The following is a 23,515-nucleotide window of genomic DNA, read 5'->3' on the forward strand; positions in this document are numbered from 1 at the left end:
GAATATATTAAAATATTTGAATTAGATGCTTTACAAGGGCAAATCGTATGATATATTACACTTTTTTAAAAAGAAAGCTCAATAAAATCCATGTGTAACACTTTTAAAAAGAGATGTAAAGTACTGGGAGGATGTTATGAAGAAGGAAAATGGTGACTCTTACTAAATTATATTTCTCTAGCACATAATTTTGTATTAGTGCTTAAACCTATCTGTCCTCAAATACTCATTACTGATCTAAGAAACTTTTGCTTATCAACTCAAATGAATCAATACTCCTTGCTTATACAAGTCAGGGAAATAACTAAAAAGGTTAAAACATGTCTGCTACTGTTCCCCAGGTTTTTTTTTGTTGTTGTTATTGCTATAGGTCATCATTTTCACAAAATATTTTAATTAAATTAATGACTTGTTCTGTCAATCTGATGCACCTTTTCATTTTGGAGATGATACCCTAAATTGTTCCTATTTCTATACAGATTGTAATGGTGGTACATATGGGATGCAAAGGTCATTGTGCAGCTTTAAAATTTATTCATGGACTCAACCATTTCTCCAGAGCAAAACTTCTACTCTATGATGTCTGAGTCATTGCAGTTTTCACCCTACAGTCACATGCTCTGCTAAGACCCAAGTTCACCCACAAAACTTGAGGCCCAGTAGATGACCCAGCTTCATAAATCCAGATTATTCAATTTTTAATATGAATTCCCTTTATTAATTTTGATTTTATTTTTCTGTCATTGACCCTAGTAGTTGTTTCAAAAGCAAGCAAAAAGTTCAAATCATATCAAAACTCAAAGGGAAAGGAATCTAATCTCAGTGCTGATACGAATGCAAAATCACCCATTTCTTCCTCCCCATCTACAAAGTCTACATTCTAAATGGACCTGAGAGGGCACTTTCTACCAGTCCACAATAATCACTGCTGTCACATAACTTATAGTTACATGACATAAAAAGGGTCTAAAATATTCTTAGAAGAATCAGAGAATTTCTCCCTGATGGTTAACTTTCTGTGACTATAAAGACCATAGTTCACAAGTTGACTTGTGAATAAAATTATATTCCACCTCACAAGGTATATCCATACCTGGTGTATGGATATGCTTGTATGAAGTATGAAGATGCTTAAAAATTATATTCTTATCATAAACTCGGATGATTTCAGTTTGCAGAAGAGGCGGCATTGTATGGAAGAAAGCACTGATTAGGAATAACAAACATCTATTTCTGTATAAGTTTTATAGTTAACTATATATCTGATTTTGTTCAAATCACTAAACTTCCCTAGGCTTATATGATTGCTAAGAATGCTTCCAGTTCTAAAGCTTTGTAATTCTGCAGTCCAGAGCTTTTTTTTTTTTACTAATTCATCTTCTTTAATGACTGATGCTAATTAAGTTATTACTATTTATATGTACAAATATACCATCACATACACACAGACACAGACATATGTTACAATTTACCTTTCAAAGCATTTTGAAAATCTGTTTTGTTTTTATAGAGACTGGCCTAAAACACTTGAAAGGTGTTAATGAAAAAGATATAATAAAAGATCTAATCAACATACAGTCAAAGAGGCATGCAGGTAAGAACAAGAATTTTTCAAGCCTCCTGTTAATGGCTTATTTAGCTCTGAAGTTAAATTAAATATGGTTCTTTGATGATGACTGTAGCTGTAAGTCATCATTACATGAGAAAATATCTTCATAAATTTCTTCCTGTAATTTGTGGAACTCTAGTATTTGCTATCAATGGAACATTAGTTAGATATAATTAGTTTTAGAACTTATTTATTGGTAAAGAATCCATAAAAATGCAAGGCTGTTGTGACCCAAATATATGCTTGATGCTATTATTTCAAATGCTATACTGTAATTCAATGCTGACTTCAGGTCCTGAATATCTCTGAAACAATTTTCTGTCTTAATTATCTGTCTAATATTCTCAGTGGGGTGTTGAAGTCTCCCACTATTATTGTATTAGAGCCTAAGTCTCTTTGAAGGTCTCTAAGAACTTGCTTTATGAATCTGGGTGCTCATGTGTTAGATGCTTATATTTAGGATAGTTAGATCTTCTGGCTGAATTGAACCTTTACCCTTAGTAATGCAGCACTATTCACAATAGCAAAGACATGAAATCAACCCAAATGCCCATCAGTAATAGACTGGATAAAGAAAAGTTGGTACATATACACCATGGAATACTATGCAGACATAAAAAAGAAACAAGATCATGTCCTTTGCAGGGACATTGATGGAGCTGGAGGCCATTATCCTTAGCAAACTAACACAGGAATAGTAAACCAAATACTGCATGTCCTCACCTATAAATGGGAGCTAAATGATGAGAACATATGGACACATAGAGGGGAACAACACACACTGGGGCCTTTTGGAGAGTGGAGGATGAAAGAGGGACAGGATCAGGAAAAATAACTAATGGGTACTAGGATTAATACTTGGGTGATGAAATAATCTATACAACAAAACCCCATGACACAAGTTTACCTATGTAACAAACTTGCACTTGTACCCCGAACTTAAAATGAAAGTTGAAAAAAATGAAAACAGATGCTGTACTTATCATTTTATATTTCTGGCTTAGAGAGGAAAGTTGCCTTAAATTTGTAAAAGCATACAGACTAACTTGTGAATGTGATAAGAAGAGGAATATAACAGATAGTCATTTTATTGGCTACCCATCCTCTCTATTTGATAAAAATATCAGGTAAATTTACAATCTCTCAGCTACAGTAAAGTTATTTTATTGTGTTCCATGATTTAGTGATTAAACAACTAAATTTACTTCTGGAATAATAGTGTTAGGCATATTTTTCCTTGATCTTTGGTGAGATACTGAAAGAGGCAGGGAGCTTAACAGAGAAATAAGGGAAAGAGGCCATTAAAGAGAGTCCCCCTGAAACCACTATCATTCAAAAGTGGCAGTGTGCATACCAAAAGCAGTGCTCCTGGAGGAACAATATTAGAATCTTCTTGTAGTGGAGAAAAATAATGTAAAATAGTCAAAAGAAATCACTAAAAAGCAAACAGCAAGTTTTGAAATATGATGAACAAATCAATATCTAGATTTGTCTATAATATCATCCAAAATATCCAGTTTTTATTCTAAAATTCATAGGAACCAAAAAAAAAAAAAAAAAAGAGCCTGAATACCCAAAGCAATCATAAGCAAAAAGAACAAAGCTTGTAGTATCACATTACCTGACTTCAAACTATACTATAAGGCTACAGTAACCAAAACAGTGTGATACTGATACAAAAACGGACGTGTAGACCAGTGGAACAGAATACAGAACCCAGAAAGAAAGCCACACACCTACAGCTATCTGATATTTGACAAAGTCAACAAAAATAAGCAATGGAGAAAGGATTCCCTATGCAATAAACGGTGCTGAGATAGCTGGCTAGCCATATGTAGATGAAACTAGACCCCTACCTTTCACCATATACAAAAATTAACTCAGGATAGATTACAAATTTAAATGTAAGACTTCAAACTATAAGAATCCTAAAAGAAAAATTAGGAAACACCATTCTGGACATTGGCCTTGGAAAATAATTTATGACTAAGTCCTCAAAAGCAATTTCCACAAAACCAAAAATTGACAAGTGGGACCTAATTAAACGAAAGAGCTTCTGCAGAGCAAAAGAAACTACTAACAGAGTAAACAGACAACCAACATAATGGGAGAAAATATTCACAAACTATGGTTAAGACAAAAGTCTATATCCAGAATCTGTAAGGAACATAAACAGTTCAGCAAGCAAAAAACAGCCCCATTAAAGAGTGAGCAAAAGACATGAACAGACACTTCTCAAAAGAAGATATACAAGCTGCCAACAAACATGAGAAAATGTTCCACATCACTAATCATCAGAGAAATGCGAATCAAAACCACCATCTAACACCAGTCAGAATGGCTATTATTTAAAAATAAAAATAAAAAACAGATACTGGAAAGGCTGTAGGTGGGAATGTACATTAGTTCAGCCACTGTGGAAAGTAGTGTGGAGATTTCCCAAAGAACTTAAAACAGAACTGCCATCCTATCCAGCAATCCCGTTACTGGATATGTATCCAAAAGAAAATAAATGATTCTGCTAAAACGACACATGCACTTATATGTTCATTGCAACACTATTCACAATCACAAAGACATGGAATCAACCTAAGTGCCCATCAGTGGGGGATTGGATAAAGAAAATCTGATACATATATATGTAATGGAACACTATACAGCCATAAAAAAGAGTGAAATCATGTCTGTTGCAGCAACATGGATGCAGCCAGAGGCCATTAACCTATGCAAATTAACCCTGGGAACAGTAAACCAAATACAGTGTGTCCTCACTTATAAGTGGAAGCTAAGCATTGGGTAGATATGGACATAAATATGGTAAAAATAGACACCAGGGACTACTGGTAGAGAGGTAGTCAGGGGGCGGGAGGTAAAAAACTACCTATGGGGTACTGTGCTCACTACCTTGGTGATAGGATCATTCATACTCCAAGCCTCAGTGACATGCAATATGCCCAGGTAACAAACCTGCACATGTCACTCCTGAATCAAAGAAAGTTGAAATTTTAATATAAATACATTATAAATAAATAAAACTAAAATGCCTAGTTTTTAGTTTAAAATTATGAGCCATTCAAAGAAACAGTAAAGCATAACCCATACACAGGGGGAAGAAAAGTAGGCAACAAAAAATTCTGTGGGAGTGCAAGATGTTAGACTTGGCAAAGACTACAAAGCAGTTATTATAAATAGGTTCACAGAATTCAAGGAAACCATAATTAAAGCATAAAAGGGGGTATGGTGACAATGTGTGTATTCACTGCCCAGATTGCCAGAACAAAATACTGCACTGGGTACCTTAAACATCCGAAATTGATTTTCTCACAGTTCTGAACACTAAAACTTCAAAATCAAAGGGCTGCCAAGGTTGATTTCTGGTGATGCCTCTCTTCCTGGCTCAACGACACACTTAGAGAAATGCTAAGTGCACTGGGAAGTCTCCACAATAGAATTGAACAAGCAGAAGAAAGAACTTCAGAGCTCGATGACAAGGCTTTTGAATTAACTCAATCCATCACACACAAAGAAACAAGAATTTTGAAAAATGAACAAAGACTCCAAGAAGTTTGGGACTATGTTAAATGTTCAAACCTGAGAATAATTGGAGTTCCTGAGAAGAAGAGAAATCTAAAAGTTTGGAAAACATATTTGAGAGAATAATCAAGAAAAACTTCTCCAACCTTGCTAGAGATCTAGATATCTAAACACAAGAAGATCAAAGAACACCTGGGAAATTCATTGCAAAAAGATCATCATGTAGGCATATAGTCATCAGGTTATCTAAAGTCAAGATAAAGAAAAGAATCTTAAGAGCTGTGAGGCAAAAGCATCAGGTAACCTATAAAGGAAAACCTGTCATATTAACAGCAGGTTTCTCAGCAGAAACCCTACATGTTAGAAGGAATTGGGGTCCTATTTTTAGCCTCCTTAAATGAAACAATAATCACTCAAAAATTTTGTATCCAGTGAAATTGAGCTTCATAAATGAAGGAAAGATACAGTCTTTTCCAGATAAGCAAATGCTGAGATAATTTGCAACTACCTAGCCAGTACTATAAGAACTGCTAAAAGGAGCTCTAAATCTTCAAACACTCAAAATACACCAAAATAGAACCTCCTTAAAACATAAATCTCACAGGACCCATATAACATTAACACAGTGGGGTGGGGTGGGAAGTATTCAGGCTACAAATGGTATGATGAATGGAATAGTACCTCACATCTCAATACTAACATTGAATGTAAATGACCTAAATGCTCCACTTAAAAGATACAGAATTGCAGAATAGATAAGAATTCACCAACCAAGTTTCTGCTGTCTTCAGGAGACTCAACACAAAAGGACTCACATAAACTTAAGGTAAAGGTGTGGAAAAAGATGTTCTGTGCAAATGGACATCAAAAGCAAACAGGAGTAGCTATTCTTATATTGGACAAAACAAACCTTAAACCAACAGCAGTTAAAAATGACAAAGAGGGACATTATAGAATGATAAAAGGGCTAATCCAACAGGAAAATGTCACAATTCTAAATATATATGCACCTAATACTGGATATGTCAAGTTTATAAAACAATTACTACCAGAGCTAAGAAATGAGATGACACAATAATAGTGGGGGACTTTAATACTCCACTGACAGCACTAGACAAGTCATCAGGACAGAAAGTCAACAAAGAAACAATGAACTTGAACTCTACCCAACAACAAATGGACTTAACAGATATCTACAGAGCATTCTACTCAACAACTGCAGAATATACATTCTATTCATCAGCACATTGAACATTCTCCAAGACAGACCATATGACAGGCCACAAAACAAGTCTCAGTAAATTTAAGAAAATCGAAATTATATCAAGTACTCTCAGACCACAGTGGAATAAAATTGTAAATCAAATCCAAAAGGAACCCTAAAAATCATGCAAATACATGGAAATTAAATAACCTGCTCCTGAATGATCACTGGGTCAAGAGTGAAATCAAGATGGAAATTTAAAAATTATTTGAACTGAACAATAATAGTGACACAACCAATCAAAACCTCTGGGATACAGCAAAAACATTGCTAAGAGGAAAGTTCACAGCATTAAATGCCTAAATCAAAAAGTCTGAAAGAGCACAAATAGACAATCTAAGGTCACACCTCCTGGAATTGGAGAAACAAGAACAATCCAGACCCAAACCCAGCAGAAGAAAAGAAATAACAAAGATCAGAGCAGAACTAAACAAGAATGAAACAAGCAAACAAAAAAATACAAAAGATAAATGAAACAAAAAGCTGATTATTTGAAAAGATAAATAAAATTGATAGACCATTAGCAAGATTAACCAAGGAAAGAAGAGAGAAGATCCAAATAAGCTCAATTAGAAATGAAACAGGAGTTATTACAACTGATACCACAGAAATAGAAAACATTATTCAAGTCTACTCTGAACACATTTACCCATATAAACTAGAAAATCTACAGGAGATGGATAAATTCATGGAAATATACAATCCCCTTAGATTAAACCAGGAAGGTATAGAATCTCTGAACAGACCAATAACAAGCAGCAAGATTGAAATGGTAATTTAAAAATTGCCAACAACAAAAAAAGTTCAGGATCAAATGAATTCACAGCTGAACTATCCAACATTCAAAGAAGAATTGGTACCAATCCTATTGACATTATTCCAAAAGATACAGAAGAAGGAATCCTCCCTAAATCATTCTATGAAGCCAGTATCACCCTAATACCAAAACCAGAGAAGGACATAACAAAAAAAAAGAGAAAACTACAGACCAATATCCCTGATGAACATAGATGAAAAAATCCTCAACAAAATACTAGCAAACCAAATCCAAGAGCATATCAAAAAGATAATCCACCATGATCTAGTGGGTTTCATACCAGATATGCAGGGATGGTTTAACATATGCAAGTCAATAAATGTGATACACCACATAAACAGAATTAAAAACAACAATCAATCACATGATCATCTCAATAGATGCAGAAGAAGCACTTGACAAAATCCAGCATCCTTTTATGATTAAAACCCCCAGCAAAACTGGCATAAAAGGAACATAATTTAAGGTAATAAAAGCTATCTATGACAAACCCACAGCCAACATTATACCGAACGGGTTTTGAAAGCATTCCCCGAGAACTGGAACAAGACAAGGATGCCCAATCTCACCACGTCTATTCAACATAGTACTGGAAGTCCTAGCCAGAGCAATCAGACAAGGAAAAGAAATAAAGGGCATCCAAATCAGTAAAGAGGAAATCAAACTGTTGCTGTTTGCTGATGATATGATCATATACCTAGAAAGCACTAAAGACTTATCCAAAAAGCTCCTAGAACTCGTAAATGAATTCAGCAAAGTTTCAGGATACAAACTTAACATACACAAATCAGTAGTGCTGCTCTACACCAACAGTGACCAAGCTGAGAATCAAATCAAGAACTCAACTCCTTTCACAATAGCTGCCAAAACAAACAAACAAACAAACAAACAAAGGTAGGAATATACTTAATCAAGGACTTGAAAGATCTCTACAAGGAAAAACTACAAAACACTGCTGAAAGAAATCCTAGACAACACAAACAAATGACCATATTCTCAAAAGCAATCTACAAATTCAATGCAATTCCCATCATTCTTTAGAGAACTAGAAAAAAAATCCTAAAATTCATATGGAACCAAAAAAGAGCCCACATAGCCAAAGCAAGATTAAGCAAAAAGAATAAATCTGAAGGGATCATATTACCTGACTTCAAACTATACTATAAGGCCATAGTCACCAAAACAGTATGGTATTGGTATAAAAATAAACACATAGACCAATGGAACAGAATAGAGAACCCAGAAATAAAGCCAAATACTTACAGCCAACGGATCTTCGACAGAACAAACAAAGACGAAGTGGGGAAAGAACACCATATTCAACAAATGGTGCTGGGATAATTGTCAAGCCACATGTAGAAAAATGAAACTGGATCCTCATCTCTCACCTTATACAAAAATCAACTCGAGATGGATCAAAGACTTAAATCTAAGACTTGAAACTATAAATTTCTAGAAGATGACATCGGAAAATCCCTTCTAGACATTGGCTTAAGCAAAGACTTCATGACCAAGAACCCAAAAGCAAATGCAACAAAAACAAAGATAAATAGATGGGACTTAATTAAATTAAAAAGCTTCTACACAGCAAAAGAAATTATCAGCAGAGTTAACAGACAACCCTCAGAGCGGTAGAAAATCTTCACAATCTATATATCCAACAAAGAACTAATATCCAGAATCCACAAAGAGCTCAAATCAGCAAGAAAAAAAAAATCCCATAAAAACATGGGCTAAGGGCATGAATAGACAATTCTCAAAAGAAGATATACAAATGGCCAACAAGCATATGGAAAAATGCTCAACATCACTAATTATCAGGGATACACAAATGAAAACCATAATGCGATACCACCTCATTCCTGCAAGAATGGCCATCATCAAAAAATCAAAAAATAATAGATGTTGGCATGGATGCAGTGAAAAGGAAACATTTTTTACTGTGGAAAACAGTGTGGAGAGTCCTTAAAGAACTAAAAGTAGATCTACCCTTTGATCCAGAAATCCCACTTCTAGGTATCTACCCAGAGGAAAGGAAATCATTGTACAAAAAGGTACTTGCACACGTATGTTTATAGCAGTACAATTTGCCATTGCAAAAATATGGAATCAGCCCACATGCCCATCAATCAACGAAGGGATAAAGAAAATGTGGTGTGTATATACCATGGAATACTACTCAGCCATAAAAAGGAACAAAATAATGGCATTCACAGCAACCTGAATGGAATTAGAGACTATTATTATAAGTGAAGTAACTCAGGAATGGAAAATCAAACGTTATATGTTCTCACTCATGTGGGAACTAAGCTATGAGGATGCAAAGGCATAAGAATGGTATGTTGGACTTTGGGGACTTGGGGAAAGAGTAGGAGGTGTCAAGACTACGCATTGGGTACAGTGTACACTGCTTGGGTGATGGATGCTCCAAAATCTCACAAATCACCACTAAAGAACATTCATGAAACCAAACACCACCTGTTCCCCAAAAACTTACTGAAATAAAAAAATAAAAATTTTTAAACAGTTTAAAAAATACAATAACACTGGATAGTAACTCAAATCCACAGGAACAAATGCAAAAAATATATAAACAAGAAGGTTAGTATAGTAAATACTATAAATATGTACTTGCTCGTCTTTCTTAGCTTAATTAAAATGCACAGTATTATATAAATAATCATAACATCAATTATAACAATGTCTTTAATATAAGTAGTTGTAATACACATGATAGTGCAAAAATGTTGAAGAAGGAATAACGCTATATGGGAGTAATATTTCTGTACTTCACTGGAATTTGATTAGTATAAACTCCAGTAGAATCTAAAATTGACTGTAGTCAGAACTACACAAATATGTCAACATCTTAAAAAACATTGAATTGAACATTTTACATAAGTATATAGCATGATATGTTATTTATTTTGTAAAAATATCTCAGTGAATTCCAGGCAGGATCATATTTAAAAAGAATTAAAGCAATGAGAGGATACGGTAAGGGAGGAAACATGAATGTTACTAGATTGTAAATTACTTTAGTACATAGATTCTCTTCCTAAATGCTTAACCTTATCTCCCCTAAAATGCTCTTCTCATTGCCTTCCTTCTTATTATCTAAGAATCTTTGCATACTCACTTGAAATGAACCCTTCCTTCTTATGTGTACTAGTTAGAGTAATAATCGAAGAGGCTAAAATATGACTGCTCATATTCCCTATTTTTATGTTTCTATAGATCTGCTTATGTTCACAAAATATAGCTGTGTACTTATGGAAAATACGTTCTTATGTGTCTCGGTTCATTTTGGTAATGGTGCCTCAGCTGGTCCATACTTTGGTTTAGATTTCACTGGTGGTATACTTGGGCTTCAGATGTTACACTGTAAAACTTAACATTTATTCAAGAGCTCAGACATTTCTTCAGAGCAAAACTTTACTCTGTGGTATCTGGGTCATTATAGGTTTCCAACTTTAGCATATAGTCTGCTATAAACAACTTTCTCTCACAAAATATTAGGTCCACCAGTTGACCCAAGTCACCCATTCTAATTTTCCCTTTTCAATATGAACTCGCCTTTCATAACTTTCATGTATTTTTCCTTTTATATGACCTAGTCAGTAGTTTTCAAATCTAGCAAAAGATTCAAATCACATAAAAACTCCAGTGGAAAGGAATGCAATCTCCATGCTTATGCTACTACAAGTTTACTTACTTCATCCTCCCCAGCTACAAAGTCTACAAACTCAAGAAGATATGAAAGTCACATTTTCATATTCCACAAAATATCTAATTATTTTTCTACATTATTTATCCATACTTGATTTATAGTTACAAATCTTAGAAATGACATGAAGTCTTTATGAACAAATCAAAGCACTTTGCCCCACAATAACTCTCTGTGACTGTGGAGACCATGATTTGCAAATTGACCTATTCTTAAAAATGTTATCTTTTATCTCACGAGGTACATCCCACAGTAGATAGTGCTACTGGTGTAAAATTTAAAGTTATATTATCATCATAAACTTTCTAGGATAATTTTAGTTTGCATAAGAGATGCCATTATATAGTAAAGTCACTGGTTAAGGAATTACAAAGTGTTGGTTTGTGCATCAGTTTTGTCATTATCTTGATGTGGTCTTGTTCAAATCATGAAACATCTCTGAACTTCAATATAATAGGCTTATATGATTGCTAATAGCCCTTCAAATTCTGTTTTGTGATGCTTACTGCAATAAGACATTATATTGCGACTCTTCTACTATAATAATAAATACTCACTACACATGCATACACACACATAAAATGTTTACCTTATAAAATATATTGAAATCTGCTTTATTTCTATAGAGACTAATAAGGATCTCTTAGCAGATGCTATTGGACTATTGGATGAGGTATAATAAAGGGGTCAATTAAAACACAATTTAAATGTCACCCAGGTAAAAAAAAAATTCAAGACTAATATTTATGGTTTATTCATATCCCTGGAGTTAAATTAAGTATGACCCTTTAATGACAATAGTACCAATATGTTAGTATTATATAGGTGAAATTCTAAATGAATATCCTCCTATAATTAAACACACACATATACTCAGAGATGTGGTAATGTTTATCTTACAAAATATATTGATATCTGTTTTATTTCTACAGAGACTGATAAGGAACACTTGGCAGATGCTATTGGAAGAGGTATAATAAAGGGATCAATCAATGCACAACTAAAAGGTCACCAGGGTAAGAAAAAGAATTTCTTACATCTAATATTTACGGCTGATTTATATTCCCTGAGTTAAATTAAGTATAGACCTTTAATAACAAAATATCTATATTATAGTGTTACATAAGTAAAATTATTCATGAATACCTTCCTATAATTAAACACACAAACACACACAAGTATGGTAATGATAACCTTACAAAATATACTGAAATCTGTTTTATTTCTATAGAGACTGATAAGAACTTCTTTGCATATGCTATTGGAAGAGGTGTAAGGAAGGAGTCAATCAAGACACAATTAAAAAGTCACCCAGGTAAGAAAAAGCAATTTCAAGGCTAATATTTATGGTTTATTTATATTCCTGGAGTTAAATTAAGTGTGGACATTTAATGACAATAGTACCTATATGTTATTACACAGGTAAAATTCTTCATGAATATCCTCCCATAATTAAACACAAACACACACACACACACACACACAGAGGTATGGTAATGTTTACCTTATAAAATATATTGAAATCTGTTTTATTTCAATAGAGACTGATAAGGAATTCTTGGCAGATGCTATTGGAAGAGGTATAATAATAGGGCCAATCATTAGACAACTGAAGAGTCACCAAGGTAAGAGAAAGAATTTTTCAAGTCTAATATTTAGGCTTATTTATATTCCCTGAGTTAAATTAAGTATAGACCTTTAATGACAACAGTACCTATATCATAGTACTTTCCATAGCAAAAGATGCTATTGGAAGAGATATAATAAAGGGACCAATCAATGCACAATTAAAGAGTCACCAGGGTAAGAAAAAGAACTTTTGAGTCTAATATTTGTGACCTATTCATGATCCCTGAGTTAAATTAAGTGCAGACCTTTAATGACAACAGTGTCTACATGTTATTATTACACAGGTACCTATATCATAGTGTTACATTGGTAAAATCCTTCATGAATATCCTTCTATAATTAAACACACATGTATACACATGTATAGTAATGTTTACCTTATAAAGTATTTTGAAATCTGTTTAATTCTATAGAGACTGATAAACAACTCTTAAAAGATGCTATTGGAAGAGATATAATAAAGGGACCAATCAATGCACAATTAAAGAGTCACCAGGGTAAGAAAAATAATTTTTGAGTCTAATATTTGTGACCTATTTATGTTCCCTGAGTTAAATTAAGTGCAGACATTTAATGACAACAGTGTCTACATGTTATTATTACATAGGTACCTATATCATAGTGTTACATTGGTAAAATCCTTCATGAATATCCTTCTACAATTAAACACACATGTATACACATGTATAGTAATGTTTACCTTATAAAGTATTTTGAAATCTGTTTAATTCTATAGAGACTGATAAACAACTCTTAAAAGATGCTATTGGAAGAGATATAATAAAGGGACCAATCAATGTACAATTAAAGAGTCACCAGGGTAAGAAAAATAATTTTTGAGTCTAATATTTGTGACCTATTTATGTTCCCTGAGTTAAATTAAGTGCAGACCTTTAATGACAACAGTGTCTACATGTTATTATTACATAGGTACCTATATCATAGTGTTACATTGGTAAAATCCTTCATGAATATCCTTCTATAATTAAACACACATGTATACACATGTATAGTAATGTTTACCTTATAAAGTATTTTGAAATCTGTTTAATTCTATAGAGACTGATAAACAACTCTTAAAAGATGCTATTGGAAGAGATATAATAAAGGGACCAATCAATGCACAATTAAAGAGTCACCAGGGTAAGAAAAATAATTTTTGAGTCTAATATTTGTGACCTATTTATGTTCCCTGAGTTAAATTAAGTATAGACATTTCATGACAATAGTGCCTACATGCTAGTGTTACATAGGTAAAATTCATCATGAGTATCCTTTAATTAAGCTCTAGCATTTACTATCAGTGGAACATTAGCATATTATTGATTTTAAAACTCATCCATTTGAAAAGTAATGCATAAAAATTCAGTGTTACAGTTACCTTAGAGTAGTCTCAGTGTAGGCATTTCCAAAGCTATTCTACTTACTTTTTGTTTCTGAAAAGTGATGTTTAATTAGCAAAAGCAGAAAGGCAAAAGCAGAAAGGCTAGCTGAAGACTGTGATGACAAGAGGAGTACAACACATAACTATTTCACTGGTTATCCATTCCCTCTATTTGATAAAAATGTCAGGCAAATTTATAAAGTCTCACCTACAATACAGTACTTTATTTGTGTTACGTAATTCAGAGATTACACTACTGACTTTCATCTTGGTGTAAGATTGTTATGTAGTTATACAATTTTCTTTGATCTCTGGTGTGATACAAAAAGAGGCAGACAGCTAACAGAGAAACAATGTAAAGAGACACATTCCAAGCCGGCCCTCTAAAACCAATGTTATCCAAGGTACTGGATGCATGTGCAAGGTTCTGCCCCTTGGAGAGCAGCAGTAGCACTTCACACTATAGGCAAGAGACTTTAGTAGAATGGCCCAGTCACAGCGCTATGCAAATAATAAGGAGAGAACAATGACAAGCCCCAGATAGAGGAGGAGGAAATCAGTATCTGGAGATGCTACAGTATATTATGGAAACTGTCAAATCTTTAGCAAAAATTATTAATATGTAAAGAAACAGTGAAGTGTGACCTACACCAAGGAAAAGGGCATGCCACAGTAACTGTTTGTGAGAGTCCCAGGTGTTGGACCTAGCCAGCAAAACCTCAAAGCACTTATTACAAGTATGTTCTTAGAGTTAAAGGAAATTATTCTTAAGGAAGAAAAGGAAGGTAATAGAGATTGATATCAAATAAGATGGAAATTTCAAAAGATAACATGGCAAAGCCCTGTCTCTACAAAAAATACAAAAATTAGCCAGGTGTGGTGGTGCACACCTGTCGTCCCAGCTACTTGGAGAGGCTGAGGCAGGAGGACCACTTGAGCCCAGGAGGTTGAAGCTGCAGTGAGCCATGTTCACACCTCTGCGCCCCAGCCCGAGTGACAGAACGAGATCCTGTTTCTAAATTAAAAAAAAAAAAGGAAAAGAAAAGAAAAAGAAATTTCAAAAGAAAAAAGAACTAAAATACATATGTAACATAAATGGTTACCTTACAAAGTGTTTTGAAATTTATTTTATGTCTATAGAGACTGATGTAGAACCCTTGACAAATGCTATTGGTTCAAGTAAAACAATTGGTGAGATAAAGACACAACTAAGGACTCACTATGGTAAGAATAATAATTTTAAGTCTAATATTTACAGTTTAGTTATCTTCTCTGGGGTTTTAGAGTGAATCTTTAATGATAACAGTACCTATATTTCATGGGCAAATGTCTTCATGAATTTTCTCTTATAATTAAACTCTCATATTATCAATGGGAAATTAGCTAGAAAGTTTTAAAACCTCTAGACAATGATTTTTTAAAAATATGAGGTTTATAATTCTCTGTTTAAATAAATGTTTTCTATAATAATCCATGTTACTTTTATAACAATAGGATTAATGAAAAATAAATCTAATAAACATTGGTTGAATTGGGGCAGGGAGGGATCCAGTAGCTTATGCATAGACCTCTGACCTCCAAAACTATCTTTCTAAATGTATCCTTTCAAATGTAGACTACGGATCAATTATAGAAATGAACATTTGGTCAAACTAAAATGAAGTTGGGATAAAGGTTGAAATTAAGGAAGATACTATCACAGAATGCAGAACAAAGACGAGAAAGAGAAAATGATGAGAGACTACACAGAAATTTACATAATAGACAAGTGGCCATTTAATAAAATGTGGGAAGAAAAATTACCAGTGCAGAAATAGAGACAAATACGTGGAGTTGGGGATTAGTGTGTGAATAGTCAGGAGTACTCATACACTTTTTCTTTTAAAATTTTATGTTAGATGTGAATTTATTTAAAAACAAAGATATGTCCATACAACGTCAAGAAGGTATCTTCAATAGGAGCATCACACCAAGTAAATTCCCAACAAAAGTGATCAATTTATCACCCTTTGAAAATAAAGGTAAAGAATTATGTATGAAGATATGAATTCAGTATCTAATTACCTAGAATAGTTTTAAAGTATGCTTTTTCATTTACTCTTTATGCATCTTACTTTTTTTCAGAAATATCTTAGGAAAATTCTTACAAGCGTAAAAATAAAAATGTTTTAATCCATCCTTTTTATTGGCAGCATGATACTTCATAGTAAGAACATTTTATTCAATCATTCTATTAAAGAGCAATGACATTTTAGGGTTGAGATTTCTTATTAAAGTACACATGGATTTTTAACGTTAAATGATATTTCCAGATTGCTTTCCTAAAGGGCTAATAAATTAACATTTTCATTTGGCAATCTTTAGGGGAAATTCTTTTCTCTGCATAACCATCTGCAATATGGATTGCTGGGTTTTTTTCTCATTTATACCCATCTGAAAGTTACTAAATTATATCTCACTCTTATTTTAATTTTTATTTCCATATTTGTTAGTGTTTTACTACTCCATATCTACCCTAAAACTTTAAAAAGCATAAAACAGTAACCGCTTAGGTAACTGATGATTGTCTTGGCTGGGCTAGCATGCATTTTTGGTCAAATTATCAATTCACCCACATGTATAGCAGTTGACTGGCTGCTGTTTGAGACAATGATGAATACAGTGGGCCCATTCAGTAAATAGAAACTTCACTGGTTGTTCAAAAAGAAAGCAAGAGGGCCAGGTGCGGTGGCTTACGCCTGTAATCCCAGCACTTTGGGAAGCTGAGGCAGACAGATCATGAGGTCAAGAGACCATCCTGGCCAACATGGTGAAACCCTGTCTCTACTAAAAATACAGAAATTAGCTGGGCATGGTGGCACGTGCCTGTAGTCCCAGCTACTTGGGAGGCTGAGGCAGGAGAATCGCTTGAATCCAGGAGGTGGAGGTTGCAGTGAGCCGAGATCACGCCACTGCACTCCAGCCTAGTGACAGAGCAAGACTCCATCTCAAAAAAAAAAAAAAAAAAAAAAAAAAGCAAGAATGTAAAAAGTAGATGACTAAGTATAAAGTTGTTAACTTGGTAACTGAAAGTATTAAAAGAATTCTAAGGTTACATGGAGCAAGCAATTACAGAAAGGAATTGCCATACCCAGAACTGAAGGAGATCTCTGCATAAGGTGTAGATTGGATGGTGCTAGTGTCCCTGATTCTGTGGTAGGACCTTGGATCCATACTTCTGAAGGAGGTGCCCTGGCCATCTACTGCTAGTTTCTAAGCAGGGAGGAATAATAAAACTGGTTCTGCAAATATTGGGAAAAAAATGCAAACTCTTTGTTGCTATGGGAGGAATTGCTACTTCTGGGATAAGGAAACAATACTGAGATGTTCTTCACAGAAACTGAAAAGAGACAGGACGCTCTCAAAGCCCACTAGGAACAAAATGAGAAGAACAAGTCTGTCCTTTTTCCTCCAAATTTGCAGTTTTCCTCTATCTAGCCTATCTTGTACAGCCTGCCTTGGAGCTACTTTGCAAAGCAAAAATGTGGTCTGCAGAATCCCAGATCCCGTATCATAAAGCAGAGTTTAGAAGGGTGGTTTGGCGACTGAACTTAATAACTGACGCAGGAGGTGAGTTGGCTGCATGTTTCTCATCATCCAACCAACTAGCTAGGAGTCTTCAAGTTCTAAGAGCAGCATGCAGGCAAGCCTCAATGTATAAGCAGTTTTGAAGTCTCTGCTCACACACACGCAATGTAACAGTGGTGAGACAGGGACAGACCGCAGAAGACATTCCCATTAACAAAAAGCGGGGAGAAACGAAGGCAAATATGGCAGTCAGTAATCCATACAATAAGGTCACCTATTTCACCATTCAATAGCATTATAATTTTCTCAGTAAAAACATACATGAAAGAATAAATGAACCAGGATGTTGGAGGATACCAGAATGGAATGCAGACTGGGGAAAATGGAATCGATCATTTCTAGTCTCTGTTTTCTTTATTTCTGCTTTGATCTTCATTTTTTTCTTCTGTTAGATTTATGCTTAGTTCTGCTTTTACTACTTCTGTAAAGTGTAATTTTAGGTTGTTTATTTGATTCTTCTTTTATGATGTAGACATTTAATGCTATAAACTTTCCTCTTAGGACTACATTTTCTGCATCCCATAAGTTTTTGTATGTTATGTTTTTATTTTCTTTTGTCTGTAGATATATTTAAATTTCCCTTTTTAATTTCCTCCTTGACACAATAGTTCTTCAGGAGCATATTGTTTAATGTTTCAAAGATCTATTAAGTTTCTTTTTATTCTCCTGTTACTGATATGTAGTTAATATTTGATGTAATTTTGATCTTACATTGTTAAGACCTCTTTTGTGGCCTAACATATGATCTATTCTGGAGAGTGTTCTTTGTGCACTTGAGAAGAATGTGTATCCCGTTACTGTTGGATAGAACATTGTGTAATTGTCTGATAAACATGCTTTATCTTATGTGTAGTTCAAGTCCAGTGGTTATTTATTTTCTATCTGGATGACCTGTCTCTTGTTCAATAGTTGGGGATATTGAAATTCCCTACTATTATTTTGTTGCAGTCTATGTATCCTTTCAGGTTTTTTTAAACGTTTGCTTTATATATTTAGATGCTTTGATGTTGTGTGCATATATACTGTGTGAGTATTAAAAATAATTACAAATGTCATCTATTGTATGGCTAACATATTTTCTAAATTTTTCTAGAGGAAACTTATGAGTACTCTTCACCCTATGCGATTGCACCTTCAAAAGCAGTTTATAGAACATATAGGGCTAGTTCAAGCTTTTCTAAAGACATCCATCTTCCTTTACTGAATCAACTCCATTCAGGTAACTTTTAATATTTTTAGTGTACAGTGTGATTTTTAAAATAAAGCTATAACTAAATGTAAATAACCAAGTTGTAATAGCTTCAGTCATATAACAGTTTAGCAAAACATAAATGAAAGTAAGTTGTGAGTTAAGTTTATCTAACATTTGTTCATTCTTAGCGATGAGTAGTGTCCCTGGCATTTCTCTTCCCCTTCTCCATTGTGACTAACTTGGAGCTCCATTTTAGTTCTCCACCTTTTTGTCTTGTTCACTACTATAGATTTTGTGGATGACTGAGATAAACTCATTTTATAATCTCTTTCTTATATTTATATGTCCCTCTTTTATTCAACCCCAGGGAGAGCATACAATAGAAATACAACATAAGGATAGGTGAGAAGAAAAATAAATCATATGTTTAGTTTTTCCCTTCCCTTCATTATCATCTTCCTAGGCTTCTAACTCCATTAATATCTGAGAACTAAGATTTGATTCTTATCTGTCACTCCAGAGGCATCATTATGTAATTATCACCCTGGTACATTTTCTACAGTTAACTAAGTTTGAATTTTATTTTATTTTATTTTATTTAGAAACGGAGTCTTGCTCTGTCGCCCAGGCTGGAGTGCAGTGGCATGATCTCGGCTCACTGCAACCTCCGCCTCCTGGGTTCAAGTAATTCTCCTGCCTCAGCCTCCTGAGAGTTTGAACTTTTTAAAAAATGTAAATGATTTTTCTTAGATTTATTCTGTGCTCTAAAATAAATATTCATGGCACTTTCTATTCATAAAGGTTCTAAGTAAAAAATTAACAGGAAATGCAGAAAGTTGACTATTACTTTTGTTTTATTTTTTTACTACATGCAATATAAAAGGAAAAAGAAAACAATAAAAAGATATTTGGGCTTGCTTTTGGGGAAGCAAATGAATGTAAGCAAAGAAAGTGAAATCCATTTTCTTTCCCAGTGAGCTAGAAGAAAAAATGGTCAGAAATTATATATGACAATTATATATATTAAAATAATAAGCAAAATCCTGGGCTTCAGTGGATACAAAATAAAGTTAAAAGTTAAATTACTGAAAAAAAGTTGTAAGGAAACTGTGTTTTAGAAGATTAAGATTTATCTTAACTTTTTAAAAGTTGAAATTACTTAATTCTCCACATAATTTAATAACACTGTTCTCATTTTTTTAGGGCATTCGAAAGTTGTTACCTTAAACCAAAAAACTATTGAATTTACTCTGCCTTCTGTGACCAACACAATTGGAAAACCTGCCTATAAAGGTAAAAGAATCACTACAATACAGACATATGAAATAAAACTTTATGCTATATTCTCATTGTCTCTCTTTACCAACCTCAAACCTCTAGGCTTCTTCCTCCAAACAACCAATCTTATGAGTAAGGTATCATTTCCCAAACCTTTCTTCAAACATGTAAAAATATATATGTAAACAGTGGTTTGTGGTTCTGAATAACAACAGGCTTATATGCTTATATCCTCCTCACTTTTAAATTGATAGAAATTTCTTTCATCTGTCACATTTTTAAGCTGCTGCATGATATTCTACAATGTGAATGTGTCCTAATTTATTCAATGATTCCTCTACTGAATAACATTTTATTATCGTTTTTTGCCACTACAGGCAATGGTGCAATAAATACCATTGTTCACATATATTTATATCACAGTGATTGCATTTCTATAAAAAAGAACATGTAAGTGAGGTTGGTGCATTAAAGGTATATATCATTTTAATTTTAATAGATATTAGGAAACTTTTCAAATTACTATAGCTAGTAGTTCTGCTAGTAAATGCATGAAATGCCTATTTCCAAGCACCTAAGCCAGAACTAGACTTTTCATGCATTGGAAATATTAAGAATATTAAGTAATATTGTTAAGATGTCAGTACCACTCAAAGTGATCTAAGGATTCAGTGCAATCTCTATCAAAATCCCAAATGCTTTTTTTTTTACAGAAAAAAGTAAGTTTTTTGTTGTTGTTTTTTTTTTTTTTAAATTCATACAGAATCTTAAGGCAGCAGTCTCCAACCTTTTTGGCAGCAGGGACCGGTTTCATGGAAGACAATTTTTCCAAGGAATGGTGGTGGGGGAATTATTTTAGGATGATTCAGGTGCATTACATTTATTGTGTACTTTATTTCTATTATTATTACACTGTAATATATAATGAAATAATTATACAATTCACCATAATGTAAAATCAGTGGTAGCCCTAAGCTTGTTTTTCTGCAACTAGGTAGTCCCATCTGGGGGTGACGGGAGACAGTGGTAGATTATCAGGTATTAGATTCTCATAAGAAGCACACAATCTAGATCCCTCGCATGTACAGTTCACAATAGGGTTTGCACTCCTATGAGAATCTAGTGCTGCCACTGATCTGACAGGAGGCAGAGCTCCAGTGGTAATGCCAGCAATGAGGAACAGCTGTAAATACAGATGAAGCTTCCCTTGCTCACCCACTGCTCACCTCCTGCTGTGTGGCCCAGTTCCTAACAGGCCACAGACCAGGGGTTAGAGACCCTGTCCCTATAAGGGACCTGATAGTCAGAATAACCTTGATAAAGGACAAAATTGAAAGATTTACACTTCATAATTTCAAAACTTACTGCAAAGCTACAATAACCAAAATGATATGGTATTGGCCTAAAGACAAACACATATTTTGATGGAATAGGATAGAGAGCTAAGAAATAAACCCTCACATATATGGTCAAATGATTTTTTACAAGAGTGCTAAGACTAATCAGTATGGAAAAAATAGTCTTTACAACATACAATGCTGAGAAAACTAGATATCCACATGCAAAATAATGATGTTGCACCCTTATCTTACACATATAAAAATTAACTCAAAGTGGACCAAAAACCTAAAACTAAGAGCTACACTTTAAAACTCTTAGAAGAAAACATAGGAGAAAACCTTATATTGGATTTGGCAATGACTTCTTAGATGATACAAAACATACTGTACAAAAAATAGATATGTTAGAATTTATCAAAATTAAAAACTTTCAGTCATCAATGGAAAATATCAAGAGTAAAAAGGCAAACCACAGAATGGGAGAAAATATATTTAAATCACATATCTGATAAGGTATTAATAATCCAGAATATGTGGAGACCTCCTACAACTCAACCACAACAACAGAGCTCAATTTTAAAATGGGCATAGGCCAGCCTCCTACAGAAACACTGATCTGATCTGATCACCCTACCCTCTGGACTGAACACCCACAGCACCCTGCCTCCCTGGATCGGGATAGTCCTCTAGAGCCTGAGTTGCTGAGGTTCCCCACCTCCCTAGGAGTGAAGCCAACATTGCACTGCTGCACACACCCCAGGGCCAAAGCCACAGATGTGCCCCCATCATTCTTGGACCCTTGCTGTCACTGCGCCTGACCTCACAGAGCCTGAGTCACTGCTGTGTCCCATTACTCCGGGGCTTAGAGTTCTTGGTGCATGAATTGCCACTGTGTCCTATTGGTTCTGTAACCTGAATTGCAACTGTACTCTGCTCATTGGGGCCTGAACCTCTGGAAAACCTCTTCCTTCCCAGAGCCATGCCATTGCTGCACCCTAACACCCAGGATGAGTCAGCAACATGCCTGATCCTGGGCCTAAGATACTGGGAAGTGCCTCAGAGTCACAGTACTTGGACTTGTGGGAGAGCTGCACCATCCACACCTGAAAGAATAAACCTGGACCTACACCACAGGTGCCATGGCAGTTCAACAAGGCACTGAGCCCCAGACCCCAGCTCCACAGCCACTCTGAGCACCTGTTCCCTGTAATAAACACAGCACTGCTTGGCTGCCTCTGGCCTGTGTCAGGCTCAACACCAAGAGAGATGCCTTCAGGTAAATCTCCCACTATGGGGAAACTAGAACAGAAGGATCTTTAAAGTCCTTTACAGTGAGAAATGGATTCCACTACTGTGCCTACCCAGAACCAGAGCCACTGCACGTTGCCCAACTAAAACCTGCAGACAATATCTGCAGGTAACAGTCTCCCCAAGGAAGCCACTATAAAAACAAAAATTAGCAAATGGAACTTAATTAAACTAAATACCTTCAGCACTTTCCATCCAACAGCAGCAGAACATACATTTTTTTTCTAGTGCACATGGAACATTCTTAAGGATAGACAATATATTAGGCCATAAAACAAGTCTCAACAAATTCAAGAAGATCAAGAATATACCTAAGACTATTTCTGAAAACAATGGGTATGAAATTAGAAATTAAAAACAAAAAGAACCTTAAAAATTTACAAATATGTAGAAATTAAAAAACTTGCTCCTGAACAACCAACCAGTAGGTCAAAAAAAAAATCAAAAGCAATACTTAAAAATATGTTGAGACAAATGACAATAGAATCACAATGTATCAAAATCTATGGGAAGCAGCAAAAGTAATTCTAAGAGGGAAGCTTATACCAATAAATGACCACATTATAAAAGAAGAAAGATTCCAAATAAATAGTCTAATGTTATGCCTCAAGGAGTTGGAAAAAGAAAAACAAGCCAAAGTTGGCAGAAGGAAAGAAATAATAAAGATTAGACCAGAATTAAATTGAATAGAGAATAGAAAAACTATAGAAAAAAATCAATAAAACTAAGAGTTGTTTTTTTTGAAAAAAATAAAATAGACAAAATCCTTGCTAGGCAAACTAAGAAAAGTAGAGAAAAACTCAAAT

General features: G+C 34.4%; 1 protein-coding gene across 1 annotated transcript in view; it reads left to right on the plus strand.

Annotated features, from left to right (window-relative positions):
* Positions 1-23,515, plus strand: part of CCDC7 (coiled-coil domain containing 7) — a 433,255-nt gene that overhangs the window by 404,900 nt on the left and 4,840 nt on the right. Inside the window, exons 35-43 of the mRNA XM_065520519.2 lie at positions 1,511-1,594; positions 11,884-11,967; positions 12,183-12,266; positions 12,493-12,576; positions 12,994-13,077; positions 15,105-15,188; positions 15,863-15,985; positions 18,685-18,810; positions 19,987-20,076. Of these exons, the coding sequence (XP_065376591.1) occupies positions 1,511-1,594; positions 11,884-11,967; positions 12,183-12,266; positions 12,493-12,576; positions 12,994-13,077; positions 15,105-15,188; positions 15,863-15,985; positions 18,685-18,810; positions 19,987-20,076 (843 nt within the window). The remainder of the gene's footprint in view (positions 1-1,510; positions 1,595-11,883; positions 11,968-12,182; positions 12,267-12,492; positions 12,577-12,993; positions 13,078-15,104; positions 15,189-15,862; positions 15,986-18,684; positions 18,811-19,986; positions 20,077-23,515) is intronic.

Source organism: Macaca fascicularis, chromosome 9 (assembly GCF_037993035.2).
Source record: "Macaca fascicularis isolate 582-1 chromosome 9, T2T-MFA8v1.1".
NCBI classification, from domain to species: domain Eukaryota; kingdom Metazoa; phylum Chordata; class Mammalia; order Primates; family Cercopithecidae; genus Macaca; species Macaca fascicularis.